This window comes from Eretmochelys imbricata, chromosome 6 (assembly GCF_965152235.1).
Source record: "Eretmochelys imbricata isolate rEreImb1 chromosome 6, rEreImb1.hap1, whole genome shotgun sequence".
Taxonomy (NCBI): Eukaryota; Metazoa; Chordata; order Testudines; family Cheloniidae; genus Eretmochelys; species Eretmochelys imbricata.
Window position 1 is genome coordinate 40,585,995 of NC_135577.1, and position 24,075 is coordinate 40,610,069.

Genomic DNA, 24,075 nt, shown 5'->3' on the forward strand with positions numbered 1-24,075 from the left:
GCCTGGCCCTGCGTGTGTGATCTCTAACACCAAAGCCACAGGCACTCAATATAAGATGCAAAATGTGACCTTGTACCAAAATCACATGTGCTATGTAATGTGAATAGTGTTGTTCACCGTGAAAGAGTACAGCCATTGTTCTGTAAAATGTATCTTTTTAAATACTTCACTCCCTTTTTTTCCTCCAGCAGCTGCAAATGTTTCAAGCCTCCCTCCTCCGTCCCAGAGGCTCTCTCAGATAAGGCGGCGAAAAAAACGCACGCGCGATGAAATGTTGTCTGAGCTCATGCAGTCGTCCGGCACTGACAGAGCTGTGTGGAGGGACACAATAGAGTACAGGACAGTGGCCGATGAACATGAGGAGAGGTGACGGCAGAAAGATCAGAGGAGGTATGAGGAAACGCTGGGGCTACTGCGGGATCAAACGAACATGCTCCGGCGTCTGGTGGAGGTTCATGAACGGCAGCAGGATCACAGACTGCCGCTGCAGCCCCTGCTTAACTGCCCTCCCTCCTCCCCAAGTTCCATAGCCGCCTCACCCAGATGCCCAAGAATGCGGCGGGGGGGAGGCTCCAGGCACCCAACCACTCCACCCCAGTGGACAGCCCAAGCAACAGAAGGCTGGCATTCAACAAGTTTTAAAGTGGCCTTTTCCTTCCCTCCTACCCTCCTCCCACACCCCACCCGGGCTACCTTGTGAGTTATCTCCCTATTTTTATAATCAATTAATAAAGAATACATGTTTTTTAAACGATAGTGAAGTTATTTCCTTTGCAAGCAAGCGGTGATCGAAGGCGGGAGAGCGGGTGGCTTACAGGGAATTAGAGTCAACCAAGGGGGCGGGTTTTCATCAAGGAGAAACAAACAGAAGTGTCACACTGTACGCTGGCCAGTCATGAAACTGGTTTTCAAAGCTTCTCTGATATGCACCGCTTCCTGCTGTGCTCTTCTAACTGCCTTGGTGTCTGGCTGCGTTTATTCAGTGGCCAGGCGATTTGCATCAACCTCCCACCCCGCCATAAAGTCTCCCCCTTACTCTCACAGAGATTGTGGAGCACAGAACAAGCAGCAATAACAATGGGAATATTGGTTTTGCCAAGGTCTGAGCGAGTCAGTAAACTGCGCCAGTGACCCTTTAAACGTCCAAATGCACACACTACCACCATTCTGCACTTGCTCAGCCTATAGTTGAACAGCTCCTGACTACTGTCCAGGCTGCCTGTGTACAGCTTCATGAGCCAGGGCATTAAGGGGTAGGCTGGGTCCCCAAGGATAACTATAGGCATTTCAACACCCCAACAGTTATTTTCTGGACTGGGAAGTAAATCCCTTCCTGCAGCCATTTAAACAGACCAGAGTTCCTGAAGACACGAGCGTCATGAACCTTTCCCGGCCAACCCACGTTGATGTTGGTGAAATTTCCCTTGTGACCCACCAGTGCTTGCAGCACCATTGAAAAGTACCCCTTGCGGTTTATGTACTGGCTGCCCTCGTGGTCCAGTCCCAAGATAGGGATATGCGTTCCGTCAATAGCCCCACCACAGTTAGGGAATCTCATTGCAGCAAAGCCATCTAGTATGACCTGCACATTTCTCAGAGTCACTACCTTTGATAGCAGCAGCTCAGTGATTGCGTTGGCTACTTGCATCACAACAACCCCCACAGTAGATTTGCTCACTCCAAATTGATTACCAACTGACTGGTAGCTGTCTGGCGTTGCAAGCTTCCACAGGGCTATTGCCACTCACTTGGGAACTGTGAGGGCTGCTCTCATCTTGGTATTCTTGTGCTTCAGCGCAGGGGAAAGCAAGTCACAAAGTTCCATGAAAGTGCCCTTAAGCATGCGAAAGTTTCGGAGCCACTGGGAATCATCCCAGACCTGCAACACTATGCGGTCCTACCACTCTCTGCTTGTTTCCTGGGCTCAGAATCGGTGTTCCACAGCATAAGCCTGTCCCACTGACACCATGATCTCCAAATTGCGGGGGAACATGGTTTTAGAGAAAAGCGTGTTCATGTCCTCAACACTGCGCTGCCGTCGCCTCCTCGCCTGGTTTTTCAGGTGCTGGTTCTGCATACACTGCACGATAATGTGCAAGGTGTTTACAGGTTTCAGAGTAGCAGCCGTGTTAGTCTGTATTCGCAAAAAGAAAAGGAGTACTTGTGGCACCTTAGAGACTAACCAATTTATATGAGCATAAGCTTTCGTGAGCTACAGCTCACTTCATAACTGCTGTGGTGAGCTGAACGGGCTCTATGCTTGCTGTGCTATGGCGTCTGCTCCTGCTTGGGCAATCCAGGGAAAAGGGCGTGAAACGATTGTTTGCCATTGCTCTGGTGGAGGGCGGGGCAACTGAAAACATGGCTTACCGGGTTGGCTTACAGGGAATTAAAATCAACAAAGGGGGTGGCTTTGCAAGAAACAGAATGGCCCCCCCTCAAGGATAGAACTCAAAACCGGGTTTAGCAGGCCATTGATTTCACGGAGGGAGGGAGGAGAAAATGAATACAAAACAAATCTGGTCTATTTCTTGTTTTGATCCATTTCATCTATCTTTATACATCTTGCTGGCAGCAGACTGTGTAGTACGACCACTAGCCATCGTCATCTCCTGGGTGCTCGGCAGAAGACGGTGCAGTATGACGACTAGCCATCATCTTCTGCTGGCTGCAGGTTAAAAGACAGTGCACTGCCGGTACGACTCAATTGCCACGAGATGAAACTTAAAAGGGAAATGACCTGGCTGAGTCACTCCCATGTTTGCCCAGGCACCCCTGACCTCATCGAGGTTGGTTAAAGGAGCACCCTGGACTACGTCGACGACGGCTACCAGTCATACTGCACTGTCTGCTGCCAAAAGTCATACTGCACTGTCTGTTGCTGTGTAGCAACACAGTACCACATCTGCCAGCACCCAGGAGGCATACGCTGACGGTTAGCTGAGCGGGCTCCATGCTTGCCGTGGTATGGCGTCTGCACAGGTAACTCAAGAAAAAAGGCACAAAACGATTGTCTGCCCTTGCTTTCATGGAGGGAGGGAGGGAAGGGGGGCCTGACGATATGTACCCAGAACCACCTGCGACAATGATTTAGCCCCATCAGGCACTGAGATTTCTACCCAGAATTCAAATGGGCAGTGGAGACTGCGGGAACTGTGGGATAGCCACCCACAGTGCAACGCTCCGGAAGTCGACGGTTGCCTCAGTACTGTGGACACACTCCGCCGACTACATGCACTTAGAGCATTTGTGTGGGGACTCATACAATCGACTGTACACAAACGCTTTCTACAAAACCGACTTCTACAAATTCGACCTAATTTCGTAGTGTAGACAAGGCCTTAGGAGATTTTGTTTCAGTACCTATCTGTTCAAGTGTGTGTTACTGTAATTTGTGTAATCACTATGAGAACACATTCTATAGAAAGAACCAATTATATTTTATCCTCAGCAGAATGACTCATGCTAAAAGCTTTCTACAATGCTGAGAGTTTTACTATCTATTACAAATTTCTTCAGTTGCAGGGCAGCCAAGGAAAAACAACATTGGGGGAGGGTCAATGGCTAACTTCACTGCTCCTCACGGAGGCCTATGGAACTCAATCACTTCCTACCTACTAACATTTTCTTTCCACAAGGTGTCCTTATCAATTCCTCTAGCTCTTAACAGTGATGCCTGTAAGGAAGCCACATACATGGACCCCTTCTGTCCACAGATGGCGCATGAGTCTTTCGTTTGGGAAGGCTACTCCAGGATCACTGGAAGTACCCTAAAAGTGGGGGGCCACCGGTATGCAGACTGCCCTCCGCCCTGAGGCTCCACCCCACCCCACCTCTTCCCACCCCACTCCACTTCTTCCCCCCGAGGCCCTGCCCTCTTCCAGCCCCTAATCTACCTCTTCCCCCAAGGTCCCGCCCACCGCTCACTCCCCTCACCTCCTCCCACATCACTTGCCTTGAAAGCAGGAAAAAAAGTGGAGGTGACCCACATTTGCCCCCTGCATGGCCAGCCTTTTTTATTTTGGGGAGGGTAAGTCTCCTCAAGCCTCTTATACATGCCACCCATGCATCTGTCTGGTTTTAGGATCTTCTGTGGGGAACCAGTATTTGATTCTCCCTACAATCCATAAAATCTTTCCAGCAGAGCCCATGACAGCCAACCCACAACCTGCTTCTCTTGTGTGTGTTCTGGCACTGTGAACTGACGCACACCTGAAATATTACAGCAAGAACAGTCCAGGAAAGACACCCTCTCTAATGTTCTATGAGTGTTTTAATGGCTTGTCATCCCTACTGGGCTTTACCAGATTCAGACAGTCACAGATAAAAAATGGTGCAATGTTTAAGCCACGCAATAATTTTCAGATGACCTAACAATATAAATAGGGAGGGGGGCAGTAGTTTTTTATTTTTTCAACAGCATTTTCTAATAGAACAGCTTTCTTTCACTGCAGGTTCTACTGTCAATGAGAATATACTAATTTTGACTTCTGGTCTTGCCTTTTACATGACACACACTGCAGTCAATTACTAAGCCATACACATATGGGTGACAGGAAACTACTGCCTAAGATTATACATTCATTTATGCATTAGGAGGTTGTTTTTATCTTTTATTTCAATGGATTGAACATCTTTGAACATGCCACATTGCTATACTAAGTTGTAACTGTTTGATGAAAGGCTTGGAATTTAAAAAACTTTGTTGAGTAATTTCTTCCATCCAACCATATAGACCAGCAGCACCTTAATTCTTCCAAGAGCAGCAAGACTCAGCACTTAGGATATTCTACACAGAAGCCAAACAGGGAATGATGAACAGCACCAAATATTGTTAACATTTCTCTCCCATCACCTCCCCACCAAAAACTCAGCTTGTCACAGTATGTTTGTTCTCCCCCATTCAAGCTATGACTAAATTAGGACTCTAATTCAGCAGTTCAGCACACTACTAAGAGCAGGCAATGGAATCCAAAGACAACTATTTTTTCCTGTACTGTCTCCTTTTCAATATCCTATTTATTAGGTATTACTAAAATAGTAACATGCATCTTAAAAAAAAAGGTACCATTAGCAGAGAATAAATTACTTACCTATAATTAGTATACTCAGAAGGAAATAATCTGTGCATAAAGTTATATGTTTGGCTCAAATAGTCTATAACATTTTGGGCTGGTGTACTCAAAGCTTTCAGAAAGTTCTGAAACCCAGGATAGAGGCAACAGCTATGAATAACATAGTTGGTAACACCGGCTGGCTCTATCTTTATCTTAAGAAAGGGTAAGTTTTCTTGGGTTCTGAATTTAAGTAAAAAGGCTTTTCCTCAGCCTATGTCTATTAGGGTCTCTATGACTTCCAGTTGGTGAGAGAGAATTAAGCGGGATTTAGCATAATTTACAAAGAACTCCTTAACACCTGCAGCTGTCATAATGATTTCATTTTCCCTTTCAAAGACTGGCCATTTTCCAACAAGAACACATGCCCTCTCAATATAGGTGCATTGCAGCAATGGGTAACCTCTTCAGAGAAAAAACAAAGATGAAAGAATACAACCAAACTGAAATCCAACACCCAAGTGTCACCTAAACTGTCTTCTCTTCTCCATAGTTGACAGTGACTTGAGATGAGAAAGACAGTTCTTGTCAAAACAGTTTATATCTGATGGGTTGATGTTAAAAAATACAAACAGCAAAAACCAGAGTCTCTTCCCATAAATATCTACTGTCAGATTCCAGATACTGTCTGATACAAGTCCTTCAAACAATAAAACCTCTGTTTACATGAGGTGCATGTGCTTGTTTAGGGGAATAAAGCCTAATCTATGTTCTTATATACATGTAGAAAGGTACACATCCCTGTGGTATTCCAGCTGTTTTCTAGTCTGCCTCAGAGGAAGTACTTGTATGCTAACATTGTCACCTCATCGGCTATCAATCATTTCCAATAACTGGGTATTAGGCATTATCTGAAGATTTCTTTTCAGGAATTCCAAAACATCTATCTCAAATGGATGTTACAGAATTATTGTAAGGAAAGGTTCTGCCAACTTGTTATCTCCTTCCCTTAAGGACAGTGCAATTTAACCAATATCCCCAAAGGTAAGGTGGAATAAATTTTATTGATGGTGCTGCCTGTAGGTGCATATCAAATGCTTAATTTTGGTGTTCATGTGATAACTGTAAATGGTGTTTTAGCTAAAGATAAGAATAAATTACTAAACTTAAAACTGATTGGTTCCTCTTCATCTCCCACTTCTATATTTTTTCTCTATAAAAATCCATTTTCCTTTTCATGTCCTGTTTGATTTCCCCTCCCCCTTCCTTTTTGTTGTTTTCTGTCCTCTTCTTCTGTATCTCTCTTGCCCGTCCCCTTCAGCACTTCTCCTATTGCTTTCCTTCCAGGACCCATCTTACCACACTGTTCTAAGACCCCTATCCATTGCTCACACTTACAGAGATATGCCTCAGAGCATGAAGTTTCCACAAGGTCCACTACCCCAATTCCACTGCTACTCCATGCTCCCAAAGATAGATTCCTGAAGAGCATAACGAATCTTCTGGGATAGCCAGTTTCCTTCACCAGGCCCTGCATGGGCTGCAGGATTTTCTGGCCTGAAAAACCATAAGCCTTAAGAGTCTGGAATTGCACATGCCAAAATATCATGCAGATGCATGAATCATTTGGGACTTGGACTCTCAGACTCCTGTGGGCTACAGTCATAATTCAGCTTTTAAAACATTATTGGAGTATTTGGCTAAAGATGAGTATCAGAATTATGATAAAATTCTGACCTAAAGCTGAAATTTAGAACCATCATAAAGCTAATACAGAAGAAATCAAGGAATCAGTTATGTGCTCTAGACCCGAATTTAAGGTTCTCATAGTAAAAGAAAAATTCATTCTGAGGGGGAACTGGACACAGATCCTTACATCTAAGTCACTGGCTCAGATCAGGCTTAGAGTGACTGTTCCTACCATTTTTCAGACTATTTTGCCAAAAGTAAAGCATTCTGCACTGAATATTTAGGTTTCATACTTGTTTGGGCGGCTACCAAGTACAGTGGTGTCCAACATTTGACTCAAGATTCCAAGTTGCCCTGAGGGCAACTCTGTTAAGATTTGTATTTAATTATGAATTAAAAATATATTCTGTGAATTGTAATTTTTAATCTGAAATATTTGGAAGATCTAGATGGGTTCCCTACCAAGCTGTGGAAGCCCCTAAGACAGCAGGATAGGTGCTCAACTGGCTTTGCCAGAGTCTAAGGAAGCACCAGCAAAGGACGGCCCCCTTCTCCTCCACAATTACCCAATGATAGCCTAAAAGAGGAGAACCAACCACCAGTTTTAACTCCCTGATCCTATTATCCAGCCCAGGTTAGAGCTAGAGGTTGCTCAACTTGTGCAAGCTGGCTACTATCCCCACGAGATCATGAGCCAGAGAGTAGCATGCTCAAGGTACTCTTCTTCTCCACCTGACCCATCCTATGTGCCAGGAGTGATGGGGGAGGCATAGGAGCTCTATGCATACTGGAGATTCTCCCACAGTGGGAATTCCTTGCAAGGAGACTTGGGGGTGGGCTTCTGCTGCGTCTGTGCTGCCCGAGTAGCATAATGGGAACACAACAGGGCAGAGAACCTGCCACAAAGCATAGTTGTGGCCACCTGACCTTTTTGAAACAGTATGTTCAGGCTGCAATGGTCAGATGCAACTGTCCTAATTCATCATAATGACACACAGTAATTGTAGGATCCAGCAGAGCGGTAATTACTCAGGGTAATTATACATGCTGTCTCCATGGATCTCCAACATTCCTAACTGAAACCCCAAGAGATTTCTCCCTATTTTGCCCAAACTTTAAACCTATTTCACACATGCACAGCCTTAAGATCCCATGCTGTGATCATCCTCATTTAAGATGGGGACTGCACAGGACTGCTTTGGATCTAGACCCTGTCATTCTTTTCAACTGGTAAGCAGGTTGCTGTTTGACATAAACAACACTCTACCCACACCAAAAGTACACTGTTCATGTTAGACTGGGGACAGAAATCAAATCTTGTTCTCTGACATTACAGAGCACAGTATCACATTATTATTTACATCTATGCAGACATATCTAAAAACAAGAAAGTATTTCAGATTTGTGCTAGAAGCATAGCAGTTCCAGTTCATAGCAATACCTTTTGGCCTGGTGCTAGGATCTCTAGTTTTAAGAAGACAACATCTGCCCTGGAATCCCACAGGTAAAATGAGTGAATGAGCTCCTAAACTGCTGTAAGGAGAAAAAACTGACAATTGGATGTTAGGACATGGTATACAGACCTTCCTTTGGGCTGCCTTAATAAGTGGTTTCTGCAACTTTTGAAAGCTTTGAGAGAACTCTAAATCATGTATGCTTAGAGTCACATATAACCAAAGTTGAGTATATGTAACAACATTTACCTTCACAAAAATGAACTTTATGAACTACACTATATTTTATGTCTTAACATCTGCTATCCCACCAAACATGAAGGCATAAATGTAAAAGGTCAGAAAATTTAGCAGGTCTCTCTCAAAAAAGATGTATGTGCTTTGCACTATAACGGTCTCAGTCAAATCTAGTCTGAACAGAGACCATGCTCTGCTAGTCTTTCTCACATCATAAGTTAAAATATCTCAGCTTGATCTATTCTACATATTACACTTCAAAAGTACAACAGGGCAGTGGCAAAAAGCTAGCAAAACATTTTGGAGAGGCTAATAAATTCTTGTCTTAGCATTCAATTTCATTCAGAGGGCTGTGGATTAAAATATGAGGAAAATTCACCTAGAAATGCAATGGTAGGACTCCCATTATCCAGATAGATTGATTTAATCAGAAATATTTCCAGTTTCAGTCTGGGGAGTTTTTTTAATAGCAGAACTGTAAATTTCTCAGACAAAGTTTATAGTGAAATACAGACAATTAACGACTCCAGTAACAGCTGCTGCTTTTCAAAATTCAGAAAATGAAACAATTTCAGTTAATCCTACCTTGGATAGTTGGGGGACATATAATCAATGCCTGCTGAAAAGCATCATTGCAACCAAACTGAGCAGTTCCTGCCTGCAGTGGTATTCCATGATGTAAAACTGAATGGGCAGATGCAGTTAATGCCTGAAACAATAAATTTAGCATGGATGACCACATTAAATGAATGTATATTTTATTATCATCTCTCTCTCTCACACACACACAAATACAGAGCAAATAATTATTAATTAATTCCACTGAAATAGAAAAAAGAAAAGGAGTACTTGTGGCACCTTAGAGACTAACCAATTTATTTGAGGATAAGCTTTCGTGAGCTACAGCTCACTTCATCGGAAAGCTTATGCTCAAATAAATTGGTTAGTCTCTAAGGTGCCACAAGTACTCTTTTTCTTTTTGCAAATACAGACTAACACGGCTGCTACTCTGAAAACTGAAATTGAAGTTTCAAAACATTTCAGATGAAGAAATACCATTTGACCACTCGAGGGCACTGTAATAAAGCAAACCACTTTCAGGATGACAAGTCAAAACCTAAACGTTTTTGAAATCAGGCTTAGAAAACTAACTTTTTCAAACTGAACAAAAAGTGAACAACTCTAGAAAGGGGGAATAAAATGTACATAAGATTTTGCAGCTATTGTCAAATATGATGATTCCTGGATCATATTTTGAAATCAAAATGAGAAACTAAATTAATAGAGCTAATAGCCAAAAATTCTTACCTGACTCCTCACTGTGCCAATTTTGGTGAAGTTTGCTGTCAGATTAGTAGCTCTGCCTGAGGCAACTGGTCTTATAAGTGGTGTTTTATTGCAATTACTTATGTCATATGAGTTTGATCTGTATTTGCAGACATCCATGATATGGAAACAAGATTTCACTCTGTTAAAAGAAGAGAATTTTTTTATTTAAAATTTCCATTTTAAAAAGTATAAATTAATTAATTCCACTGGAGGAAGGAGAAATGGTTCGGAAAACACAATTTCATGATTAACATAATCCTGCATCTTTGAAGGAAGTTAGACTAGATGACCCTTGCGATCCCTTCTAACCCTATGATTTTACGATTCTGTAAGGCAAGATACAGCTAGAATTATGCTTATGAGCATCTCTTCTCTAAAAACCCAAAATTCTTACAATTAATGGTAAACCTATTGAATCTATGGTTTAATATCAAGAAAGATAAACTGTAACTATTTTCTGCTTCTAGTGTCTAACAGTATTGCTGAGTATCTGCTAATAATTGGGGTATGTACCAAAAGAAGGTGATGGATTAGACCAGGGTTTCCTCAAACTTCATTGCACCGCGACCCCCTTCTGACAGCAAAAATTACTACAAGACCACAGGAAGGTCAAAGCCTGAGCCCGCCTGCCCTGGGGAAGGTGCCAAAGTTTGAGGGCTTCAGCCCTGGGCAGTGGGGTTTGGGCTTTGGCTTCAGCCCCAGGCCCCAGCAAGTTTAACGACAGCCCTGGTGACCCGTGACCTACTTTGGGGTCCCGCCCACAGTTTGAGAACCGCTGGATTAGACATATGAAAAGTTCTCTCCTTTGTTAGACTTCTGTGTATCTATTTTATTTATCTATTTATTTATTGTTCAAGTATCTATTTCTAGCATTTTAAAAATACTTTAATTGGGCTTGGGAATTAGGGCCTGATTCTATTAAATTCTGAACACCAATTCTATGAGAACAGAGGGTATTCAGTTCTTTTTAGAATCAGGCCCTAAGACTATTGGTGCCTCAGCATGGGGAATTTTGTATTCTAGGCATCTCAACACTATACATACTTAGCATTCTATAAGTTTTAAGCAACAGAATATATATATATATATATATACACACACACACACACACACACACCATCCCACACACATCAATTTGACTGTACAGCACTGTTGTAGGTCTAACACAACACTGTTTTATTATTACTGTATATAACATACTGGTTGCTATGTGGAAAATCTAGGAGATGCTTCATGGTAACAAAGGGATGGTTCAGTGTCTCAGCTGGAGTAATTCTTAAATCAGCATCAATCAGCAACATTTTCTTCAACAGACTGACAAATTCTCTTCTATCTGCCTTCTCTGCCAATAGATCACTTCCTTCCAGATCCATCACCATGTTCACCTGGCATGGAACAATTTTTTAAAAAGTCAGATAAAACAAACATGCATACTGATAATACTTCCTTTGGTTCCTTTCATTAAATTTTTCCACTTCAAAAAACTAACATGTATTGCTTTTAAAAAGTAGGGCCAAGTGAAATATTTGGAATTTATTAGCTTGTCCAAACATGTTTATCTTGGGGCTAATGAATCTGACCCAACAAACACCTTTCAAGATTTTACTGTATAAATAACTGCTCTTCTGACAGTACCTGCGCACCTAACATCTATTGAAAGCCTTATACCACCTATCATTCCAAATTTGGGATTTGAAATTTAACAGTCTGTTTAGGAGGTGGAGATTAGAATCCTTGAAAAAGAAACCCAGTTATCAGTAGTACTGGTGCCCGCACCTGCCTCAAATCATCATCCCTGGAAGTGTTTTCTTTCAACTGATACATTTTTAATCAGTGATGCTCACTCAGATTAGGGAACCCATGTGCCTGACATACGAGACAGATGAGATTCTCTGTCTGCTTCCATGCCAATGGAAGTCTCTCAGAACTAAGTGGAAGATTTTGCCAACCTCTGAAAATGGAGGAATAAAAGATTCAAAGTAACAAAAACCACCAGATCCTCTTACTTATTTTTGCCTTGAAAGTGGAAAATACTAAATAAATGTTAAGTATTACTCTTTTTTTTAAGGTTGAGCTGTGAGAACAGAGCTAGTACATGAAGAAGACAATTTCAAATGTGTATAGTAACACCAGTCCTGAAATGGAATTGAGTATTTTCTCAGGATGTCAAAGAAGAAAGAGGGGGAGGAGATTTCCTTTTATTAGTGATTAAGGCATATAAAGCAGTAGAAGTATAAGGATGCAGTTTAGTTAAAAACAAAAGGGTTTGGGAAGCTGTCAGTGTCTCTAGAAAAAGGATGAAGACAAATGATACTTTTACTATAAACAAAAACCTAGATATAAGAATCATTTTACCTAGATTGGTAGATGTTACAGTAGAATATGGAATATACTGCACACTATTTAAGATCTTTTTCACCAGGACAAATGTAACTGCACAACAATCACAGAACAACAAAAGAAGACGAGATCTATGCACCAAGGAACTTAGACAGGCATAGATGGACTGTTTCCACAGAAGCACACTAGGCAGGTATGGATGAATGGAAAACATTCCCAGAATGTACTCTAATTCACAAAATCTAACTGATAAAAGTTTAAAAATAAATCATTGTGCATCTCTCAGCTGTATTGCTTGCAAAGGAAAAATACTTGAGAACTCACATGCACTATATCATCCAAACTGTTGAAAATATACTTTCTGGCCTCTTTAGACTTCATCCCTGTCTCTGTCTCATGCTCTTCCAGTGTCTTAAAAGGGAAAAAAACAAACACTCCGTCAATTAAAAGGACACTGTAAGTATAAAATATTTACTGTTAGTAATCACACTTTAGACAATTGAGAGACTTTAATTTGACATTTATTTCACTGTTATGCTTTTTGCTGACTTTTTGTATTTCAGTCAGTTTAGACAACAAAAATAGCCAATTTCACCTCCTGGCTCTTCTGAATAATCACAATGCTATACTACAGTATCTGGTTTGCAAACAACTCAGGAAATAGTGAACATCTAACAAAAACATGCTTTATGAAAACTACCACTAACTTTTGGAACTAAACTAGGTGACAGTATCACTTTAAATAGAATCATGCCCCTTTCAATTTCTCTCTTCTTACAGGGTTGTTGTTTCTGTTTTGTTTTCAAGTACATTTTATTTGTTCAGAGCTACAGTGACAGAGAAAGTATCTGAAATATTAAAACATCATAAACAAATAAGGCCTAAAGGACAAGTATATACACCAAGACAGTAGCATAATGAAACTAAATACCTTACTCCTCACTTTCTATTATAATTTCCACCAAAATAAGTAAATAAAACAAAGCAACACCTGAGTCCCACTCTCATCCTGCAGTAGGGACTCTTGCATGATCCCAAAAGAAAAAAACACCACTATTTAAAAGTACATTAAAGAGAAGCTTCCTCAGCATATTATCTAGACTAGATTCAGCAATGTTTTTCTAACAATCTGGAAAATAGTTCAGCTGTGCTCTCCATACATCAAAACAATTTCCCTTTCCTCTCCCTCCAAAGAGTAGATTGTTTAGTCTGGTATGGGAGATTTAACAATCTTAATATCCAGAGACAGAAGGGTGACTTGTCTTGTATCCAACATAAAAAGATACATTCTCTAGCCAATAAAAGCCCCATTCACCTCCATTCATACTGAAAGAGATCAGATGGAAGTTAAAGTGAGATCCAACAGAAATATCAAAGTTGGAGACCAGGAATAACCACACTAAAGCACTTAAAGCTCTAACATAACCTGGGTCCAAAAGGCATTAATTTGTCGACAATTGCACCAACAGTACACCCAGTTAGCAATCCTCACTTTTCATTTTAAACATACTAAGCAAAATAAACCAAACAACTTACTATGGAATGATATTTTATTTTGCTACTATTGCTTCAGAATTTCATGACCATTCACCAAGATTTAACTCCATTTGTTATCTGTACTTGGCTCTTTACTCAATACTGCCTAAGCCTTTGTGGGTCCCACTCCAGAGATAACATGGGAGCTACTTAATTCTTTATACAGCAGAGAAATTAAACCACATAGGTCTGGGCGGTTGTCTTCACATACAGCGCTACAGTGCAGCTACACTGATATAGTACTTTAGTAAAGACGCTACTACGCTGAAGGGAGAGCTTCTCCCATTGGGGAGGAGGATTAGCTATGCCGACAGGTAGTAGCTATGTTGAAGGGAGAAGATCTCTCGTTGACATAACCCTGCTTATGAGAGGGATTAGGTCATTATAACTACATCACCTGTAGGTGTGGATTTTTCACACCCCAGAGCAATGCAGATATACCAATATAGGTTTGTAGAGTAGGGCTGGCCTAACATTACTTAGATAGAAGACATAATTCTATCTTAGTTTTGCAAATTTGTGAATAAGATCTCCATGTTATAAATAAGAAACCTTAATTTGGCCTATGTGGCGTATGTATGCATTATACTATTTTTTCAATTATTTAATACTTTTACCTTTAACCTCCAACCAGAATATGGTGCATCTGTTTCTCTACAGAAAAATCTTGCAGTTTTCGTTCCCATGTTCAACAACTGCTCTCCTGGCAAACCTTGAGTCTGCGAAATGTAACGAATCTGGAGGAGGAAAAAGTAGAAGGAACTTAACTTTTTGTTTTCAAATCATGATCTACAAAGATAGAAACTTGCACTTCGTCATTTCCCACACTAAAAAATGCAAAGAGGAATAAGAGTGGGCAAACAACTCTTACACAGGAGAGAATCGGTACTTTAAAAAGTTGTGTATTGCTCTCTCCAGGTATTAGCAGGAGAAAACCCTAAATATCCAAGGTTTCAGAGTAGCAGCCATGTTAGTCTGTGTCCACAAAAAGAACGGGAGTACTTGTGGAACATATAGTAAGAAGATATATATATACATACAGAGAAGGTGGAAGTTGCTATACAAACTGTAAGAGGCTAATTAATTAAGACGAGCTATTATCAGCAGGAGAAAAAAAAACAAAAAACACTTTTGTAGTGATAATCAAGATGGCCCATTTGTCAACTGTTCCATTCTGTGCAGCCAATGAAGTGGGCTGTAGCCCAAGAAAGCTTATGCTCAAATAAATTTGTTAGTCTCTAAGATGCCACAAGTACTCCTGTTCTTTTTGCTAAATACCCAAGCATCTAAACTAGTATAGTTAAACAAGGACATAATTTTGGTCAGCAATGAGTCTTTTATTTACATTACTTACTGGTTCAAAACTACTGCAAACTCTGCAATAATCATGACTCCATATGTATGGAATGCTCTCCGGGGGCAGTTTCACAAAGTCACCATCCTCCCCTCATTCAAATCCTTATTAAGAGCTGAACTGAGGCCTTACAGATAAGCTCAGGAAAGATGTTTGTTCCATTCAGAAGAGGACAGAATGACATGAATACTCAGTTTTCCCCTTAGAATGAACATACAAGGCACTATTCTTCTAATAATTCAAAAATCATATTTGAAACCAAGTGATGCATGGGGTCCCAGCACAAGTAACATTTTACAGTGGGATGGGTTCGGTGTATGCCACAGTTCTTTCAAAAGGTATTAAAAGAATTTCCACACAGTTTAATGACAAGACCATATATATCCACAGTGAAAAGAAGAGTTAATTTTTTGTTCCATTTTCTCCGAACATTCTGATGATTGACATTTTGCAAATGTGCTATATAAAAATGTTAGACCCCTTTTGATACAGGTATTAACTCCCCACATTCCAGCCAAATTTCATTTGGTTACTCACATTCTACCCACCTAAAATTGTCCCTGTGTTTTCAGTTAGATACAGTATTCTTTGGAAGTTTTTCACTTCCTTTATACGTTGTTGTGCTCTGTTACATAGTGAATATGTGTTTCACTCCAAAGAAGGCTGCATTTCAGCAGTGAGTGAAATTTCAGGATATTGTTTGTCAAGTACTTTGGAATCCTTCACTATCTAGGGCCTGATCCAACATCCATTTAGAACAATGGGAGTATCTCTGTTGACTTCAGTGGACATTGTATCAGGTCTATAACTAACTGTCTACACCAAGATGTTTTACTGTAACAAGCCATTTACAACACACACTTTGCTTCTCTACAAAAGAAAAAGGACACTAAACTTTCTAAACTACTACATGCCACAAGAGGCCACAGCAATGGTTCCCTCAACCCACCCAGCAATATTGTTAACCTATCCAACTATACCCTTAGCCCAGCAGAAGCAGCTGTCCTATCTCGGGGCCTCTCCTTCTGCCCCTCCACCCCCACGAACATGATACAGTTCTGTGGTGACCTAGAATCCTATTTTCGACGTCTCCGACTCAAGGAATATTTCCAACACACCTCTGAACAACATACTAATCCACAGAGACCTCCCTACCAACACGACATAAAGAAGGATTCTAGGTGGACTCCTCCTGAAGGTCGAGACAGCAGACTGGACTTCTACATAGAATGCTTCCGCCGACGTGCATGGGCTGAAATTGTGGAAAAGCAGCATCACTTGCCCCACAACCTCAGCCGTGCAGAACACAATGCCATCCACAGCCTCAGAAACAACTCTGGCATCATAATCAAAAAGGCTGACAAAGGAGATGCTGTTGTCAACATGAATACGTCGGAATATGAACAAGAGGCTGCTCGGCAGCTCTCCAACACCACTTTCTACAAGCCATTACCCTCTGATCCCACTGAGAGTTACCAAAAGAAATTACAGCATTTGCTCAAGAAACTCCCTGAAAAAGCACAAGATCAAATCCGCACAGACACACCCCTGGAACCCCGACCTGGGATATTCTATCTACTACCCAAGATCCATAAACCTGGAAATCCTGGGCACCCCATCATCTCAGGCATTGGCACCCTAACAGCAGGATTGTCTGGCTATGTAGACTCCCTCCTCAGGCCCTACGCACTCCCAGCTACCTTCGAGACACCACTGACTTCCTGAGGAAACTACAATCCATCGGTGATCTTCCTGATAACACCATCCTGGCCACTATGGATGTAGAAGCCCTCTATACCAACATTCCACACAAAGATGGACTACAAGCCGTCAAGAACACTATCCCTGATAATGTCACGGCTAACCTGGTGGCTGAACTTTGTGACTTTGTCCTTACCCATAACTATTTTACATTTGGGGACAATGTATACCTTCAAATCAGCGGCACTGCTATGGGTACCCGCATGGCCCCACAGTATGCCAACATTTGTATGGCTGACTTAGAACAATGCTTCCTCTGCTCTCGTCCTCTAATGCCCCTACTTTACTTGAGCTATATTGATGACATCTTCATCATCTGGACCCATGGAAAAGAAGCCCTTGACGAATTCCACCATGATTTCAACAATTTCCATCCCACCATCAACCTCAGCCTGGTCCAGTCCACACAAGAGATCCACTTCCTGGACACTACAGTGCTAATAAATGATGGTCACATAAACACCACCCTATACCGGAAACCTACTGACCGCTATTCCTACCTACATGACTCCAGCTTTCACCCTGACCACACCACACGATCCATTGTCTACAGCCAAGCTCTGCGATACAACCGCATTTGCTCCAACCCCTCAGACAGAGACAAACACCTACAAGATCTCTATCAAGCATTCTTACAACTACAATACCCACCTGCGGAAGTGAAGAAACAGATTGATAGAGCCAGAAGAGTTCCCAGAAGTCACCTACTACGGGACAGGCCTAACAAAGAAAATAACAGAACGCCACTAGCCGTCACCTTCAGCCCCCAACTAAAACCCCTCCAACGCATTATTAAGGATCTACAACCAACACTCTCACAAATCTTGGGAGACAGGCCAGTCCTTGCCTACAGACAGCCCCCCAACCTGAAGCGAATATGCACCAGCAACCACATACCACACAACAGAACCACTAACCCATGAACCTATCCTTGCAACAAAGCCCGTTGCCAACTGTGCCCACATATCTATTCAGGGGACACCATCACAGGGCCTAATAACATCAGCCACACTATCAGAGGCTCCAGAGTAACAGCCGTGTTAGTCTGTATTCGCAAAAAGAAAAGGAGTACTTGTGGCACCTTAGAGACTAACCAATTTATTTGAGCATAAGCTTTCGTAAGCTACAGGCTCGTTCACCTGCACATCCATCAATGTGATATATGCCATCATGTGCCAGCAATGCCCCTCTGCCATGTACATTGGTCAAACTGGACAGTCTCTACGTAAAAGAATAAATGGACACAAATCAGATGTCAAGAATTATAATATTCATAAACCAGTCGGAGAACACTTCAATCTCTCTGGTCACGCGATTACAGACATGAAAGTTGCGATATTACAACAGAAAAACTTCAAAACCAGACTCCAGCGAGAGACTGTTGAATTGGAATTCATTTGCAAATTGGATACAATTAACTTAGGCTTGAATAGAGACTGGGAGTGGCTAAGTCATTATGCAAGGTAACCTATTTCCCCTTGTTTTTTCCTACCCCCCCTCCACCCTTCCTCAGATGTTCTTGTTAAACCCTGGATTTGTGCTGGAAACGGCCCACCTTGATTATCACACACATTGTAAGGAGAGTGATCACTTTAGATAAGCTATTACCAGCAGGAGAGTGGGGTGGGGGGAGAGAAAACCTTTTGTAGTGGTAAACACCCATTTTTGCATGGTTTGTATGTATAAGAACATCTTCTGTATTTTCCACAGTATGCATCCGATGAAGTGAGCTGTAGCTCACGAAAGCTTATGCTCAAATAAATTGGTTAGTCTCTAAGGTGCCACAAGTACTCCTTTTCTTTTTGCGAATACAGACTAACACGGCTGTTACTCTGAAACCTATCTATAAATTACCATTAGTGTAGAACAGTGGTTCCCAAACTTGTTCTGTCGCTTGTGCAGGGAAAGCCTCTGGCAGACCAGGCCAGGCCGGTTTGTTACCTGCTGCATCTGCAGGTTCGGCCAATCGCGGCTCCCAGTGCGGTTTACTGCTCCAGGCCAATGGGAGCTGGTGGAAGCGGCATGGGCCGAGGGACGTACTGGCCACCACTTCCAGCAGCTTCCATTGGCCTGGAGCAGTGAACCACTGCCACTGGGAGCCGCGATCGGCCGAACCTGCGGACACAGCAGGTAAACAAACTGGCCTGGCCCACCAGGGGCTTTGCCTGCACAAGCGGCGGAACAAGTTTGAGAACCACTGGTTTAGAAGGTATGATAGGTGTTAGATAGATAGATAGATAGATAGATAGATAGATAGATAGATATCTTTCTTTTCAAAACAGTGAATATTATTAACAAGCCACACCATCATACGATAATCATACCATTTCACAACCATTTGTTTCTTTTAAGTACTGCAATTTTAAAATGTTGGATCATCAGAAATATTAAAAAGTGTCAAGGATTTGACTTAAATCCTTAAAAACATGACAGAGTAACCAAAGCTAAGACTGATATTTTTACCTTAACTCACATTGTTATGCATGAGTATTGTAGGGATCTAAGAACATCATATGATGTTCAATAAGTGAATACATGTTACAGCCTTCTCTTTACATTTTCTTTCTGTTGTGAGTTTAAATCAGATCTTTGAAGTTAGCTGAACCTAATTTTCTGTGTGGCAAATTATAAAAAAGAGGAAATATGATTTTGAAACCACAGCCAGGTACTTCTCCACATTTTGTACATTTCTCATTAACTTTAAAACAGTGCATACACAGGGGGCAACTGACTGATTCATTCCCCACTCAAGCAGCCTTGTAACCCACTGTTAACTCTATAGGGACACGGATGAAGTTCTCCAGAATATAAACTGTAAAAGATAAGATTAAGAATTTCAGGTTAATTGGAGTCTGTATTATAGAAAGAGATGAGCTGCCAAAAAATCCCAAATGACCATTATATTTTTTCATTTTTTTTAATTTGCAAAACTATAGCAACAAACAGCAATAATTTTGGCTGACATCCTTGAGACCATGCAATGATCTGTCAGTAAAAGTGAAGTTCTGGAATGTGTTTATACTAGCAACATTCTGTGAAAGTGAGATTGCCATATTGGTATTTAAATCTTCCCTGTTACCTTTGTCGGATTTCTACTTATTTTGGGCCAATTTTATTTTGCAAAAAATATTTACAAATGGTTTGGGGGAGTGGGTATATATAAAACAATGACAGTAGTATCTAGAAGAGCTCTTTAGGGGATTTTCACTATTCAGTTCTTGAATGCCCTAAATAGTACCTCTCGTCAGCTAAATATTGGGTGAAAAATAAGATCCACTTCAATTTAGGCTTAAACAGTTCCTTTTAGCCTTTATTTTGTACATTTTAAGATAAATGTATTATCCCCTATGAATTACTTATACATGCAAAAACAGAAAAGGCAAGAAAGATAATCAAACCACCATCCTCAGGGACAGGACGACTCTCTTTAAATCCCTGGTTTCTATGTTTGATTAGTCTTTCCCTGTGTCTCCTCCACTCTTTTTTGTCAATCACCAATCTTTTACCCCTTGTTCCATAACTCTATCAGGTTACCTCAATTGTGTACCTATCTATTCTAAACTCCTAATTAAAACATTCTCATGCATAAATTACAACTAACCTAAACTAATATTTTTGCTTATCCTGTTAAAACTTCCTTTTATCTGTCAATTTCTATCATCTATTCTCTGCTCTCAATCCCTCTGGTTCCATCCAGTTGCTTTCATCTTACTGGCCTATTTTTGTGGCCTTGGGTTTTTATTTATTAGCGGTCTTGCTGGGGGGAGAGGGTGGGTGTACCTGGAGCTCACAATTCTCTCATACTACTTTGCTTCATTCTGATATTTGCATAGATAGAGGATTTTACCGATAAGAGAGACAAACCAGGTTTCCTGGTTTACACAACCATGAAGCCTTTTCAGCTAAGTTTTGAACAGCTGCATCAGCAAAGAGAAATACAAAAAGCAAAAATTCCTTTATTTTTTATAATACTATATGTGAATATTCGTTTCTCTAACATTATTTAATATATATATTTGACTAAAATTAATAACATGGTTTTCTAACATTTCCTTCAGGCATCTGACCCTTGGGCAAGTGCCTCACTTTACTTAGGACTGTGTTGTAAGGTTATATAATCCGACATTTGTTTATTTTTTCATTGTGTGTTTAGCAGGTCGCCAAGCATGCATTTAACTTTATGACACATAAGCATTATTACAATGATTGTTTCTTGTACTAGTAGCAAGAAGCAATAAGTAGCAACACCTTGAAGCTTAAATCAATAACTGGATGTTGTTTTGTAGATATTTCTCTCCCCAGTTAGTGGTAGGGAAAGTGAGAAGTAAACCTGCATGTCCCCTCTAAGAGGGCTGCAGTTTAATGGTCAATATGAGTTCCCCAGCTTAAGAGTGAAGCATCAGTAATGATAGTTGCCTCGGGTGTAGGTATGAGGAAAGGAGTCCCCACTCAAACTTTCTGTGGCTTTGTCCACCAGACAAGAGAGGCTAGAACCTTGGTCAGAGTTGTTATTTTAGCAATTATGTTGACCTTTTTTTTAGCGAACATATGGAATGAAGCCAGGTTTGGAGGCAATAGAGATGAAGCCTGACAAAGGGCGGCATGCGTGCACATAAGGACATGTGGCTAAGGAGGAAAGGCAAGTTCTGACTGAAGTCCAAGGGAATAGGGAACTAAGAGGCCCTGAGCCTTAACATACTGACATTGCCACAAATCCCAATGACAAACATTTTATTCCCCCTTCCCCCACCCCCAAAAAAACTATAAAATGAAGTACCAAGAACGTACAAAAACCCTTCAGATTTGAGACAGAAAACTGCAGTACAGGTTGAGCCATAAGTCCTTTAACAGTCAGAAGGAAATATGGAGGTTATAGCATGTGCTGTGTCTCCACTGCAGAGATGGCACTCAAAAACAGGGCATAACCCGGAAGTCTAGAGTTTTGCAGTAAGAACACAGATCCCCACAGTGGAACAGAGATTTCAACATGTATCTTTAAAGAAAGGATCTGTATGAAGACTAGAATTTAATTCCAAGTAACAGATTGTGGGTTACAAAAATGAGAAAAACTTACAGTATTTGATGAGGGATGTACACCTATTTGTCTCCATATCAACAATATTTATCTGGAATGTTGCAGAGTAGGGTCAAATTATCAGCTGCTTTAAATAGGCATAACTCCGTTAATGGGTCAATGGGGCTACGCCAATTTACAGAAGCTGAGAATCTGACACACAATGCCTAGCATAGTACCTCAATACTTTGAGCATTTAGTATTTTCCTTCAGAAAATTTTAATAAAATCAGAAGTAAATTATTTAAGTGGACTCTTTCACGTAATCTAATTCCATTAAACAATGTAGTACAGGTTTATCTTTCACATGAGAAAAATCACAGCACACGAATTTAGCCTAGAATAAAGAAATGATGCATTCTTTTAAAATACAAAGTCATTCATAAAGCTATTCTACTACCTGGTCATATTCCAGGGCTCCTGGATACAGCGGCCACCCAAGGAACAGCTCTGCAATCACACACCCCAGCGACCACATGTCTATGGCTTCACAAAACGGCAACCCCAGTATAATCTCTGGTGCTCTGCAAATTAAATAAATACAGTTATTACATTTTTGCCTTTAAAAAAAATTAAAAAGTTTATCATTTGAAAATGTGCTATTTATGTCTTAAAAGTAAAACCTTAGGGTTTTTTTTTTCTTTTCAAGATAATCCACATTAGAATATTACAGTAGCATTGAAGAGAATTTTTCCATGCCAGACCTATATATTATGCTTAGGTTATTATATTCCTGCATTTTCTACTCTGTATTACAGTGTCTTAACTTGCTGAGATTCTTTTCACAGTCTAAAATCTTCATTAAATGTGAAAGCAATCACAGAATTCTCTTAGAAATTATTATTCCTGAATTATTTACTACTTTAACATTTCTATTTTTCCTCCAACATCTCCCCACCCCCAATCCAAACTTCCTACTGCTGTAAGTACTGTATTCTGGGACAGACGCTTGATATAAATGTTTTCTATATAAAATATTCCCTCTGGCAATACACATTTAGCCCTTGCATGCTACCAAAATGCATTAAAATCAATTTAGTTACATAGCTGAAAACTTCTAATGCAGACACACTTTATTTTGATCACCTTAACCTTGCTTGCACCCACTTAACTTGATTTTTATATCAATTTAGCTAAACCAGTACACTTTTCTAGTGTAGACCAGGCCTCCTTTGTTACCTAATACAAATGTATGTATGTGGACAACTACTGTAATCACAGAATCAGGGTTGCCAAGCCTCCAGGATTGTCCTGGAGTCTCTAGGAATTAGAGTAATCTTTAAATGAAGATGGTCATGTGATGAAACCTCCAGGAGCATGTCCAACCAAAACTGGCAACTCTACACAGAATGTAGAAAAAGTTGTTGTAATAAAGCTGCAAAAGTTATGGGGCTGTCAACATTTCTATTTTCAGGAAACATGACTTAGTATTCTACATTTATCCTGAAGCATGTATTTTAACCTGTTTCATTTTTTAAAAAGTCAGTTCATGCAAGTTATAAGAGGAAGTGAAAATATATTTACACAAAAACGCACAATAGAACCCAGAGACAGTAAATACATTAAACTATTTCACCCCAACATGGTCTAAATTAAAAAGAGCCAAGGATATTAAAAAGGTGATCTGCAAATTTAAAATTAAGATCCACAAAATATGTAATAAAAGCATTCAAAAGTAAAAAATGCTTTTCAGCAAATTAGTAACAATGTTTTTGGAAATAAAGTTAACTATTAGTAATATGCTAAATACCCAGTTACCTTTTTATCTACTAAATAATGCTAACTTATTTTGCTTTTCCTTTTTAATTTGCAGGTTGCTTTAACATTAAAAAAAACAAAAACACAGAAGCTGCACACAAACCTGCCCAAAGTGCATATGCTAGAATTTCTCCCCCTCCCCACAACCATCAAAGATTTTTTTTCCTGTTTATTATAAGGAGAACAATAACCTCTATTTAGATAACCCAACGCTTTCCCTTATTAAAAAAAAAAGAAAAAAAGAAGAGGTGGTTCCATATTCATGGTCTGCAGTAGGACTTTCAAATGTAACAAGGGGGTAGTCCTAAGGTCAGGGAGCAGTCTCTTGCTAGCCTCATGAAAATCCATCCAGATATGGCTGAGTTACGACTTTTGGGGGGGGGATGGTGGAGGGAGGTCACTATTTCCTATCCTGTAAAACTGACCCTGTTGCATCACTTCAGCAATCAGCACATGGAGTGGAAGCTCTGAACAGTAGGGGCAACCAGGA

The 24,075-nt window shown here is 40.6% G+C and overlaps 1 protein-coding gene across 4 annotated transcripts in view; it reads right to left on the reverse strand.

Annotated features, from left to right (window-relative positions):
• The window catches only part of HIPK3 (homeodomain interacting protein kinase 3), a 154,811-nt gene that overhangs the window by 22,776 nt on the left and 107,960 nt on the right, over positions 1 to 24,075 (reverse strand). For 3 of the 4 annotated variants that reach the window (XM_077818450.1, XM_077818451.1, XM_077818453.1), the window contains 7 exons: positions 22,228 to 22,351; positions 14,257 to 14,376; positions 12,428 to 12,514; positions 10,964 to 11,148; positions 9,743 to 9,902; positions 9,020 to 9,143; positions 8,185 to 8,292 (listed from right to left, as the gene is read on the reverse strand). In XM_077818450.1, coding sequence (XP_077674576.1) covers positions 8,185 to 8,292; positions 9,020 to 9,143; positions 9,743 to 9,902; positions 10,964 to 11,148; positions 12,428 to 12,514; positions 14,257 to 14,376; positions 22,228 to 22,351 — 908 coding nt within the window. The remainder of the gene's footprint in view (positions 1 to 8,184; positions 8,293 to 9,019; positions 9,144 to 9,742; positions 9,903 to 10,963; positions 11,149 to 12,427; positions 12,515 to 14,256; positions 14,377 to 22,227; positions 22,352 to 24,075) is intronic. The other variant, XM_077818452.1, reaches the window with a different exon arrangement.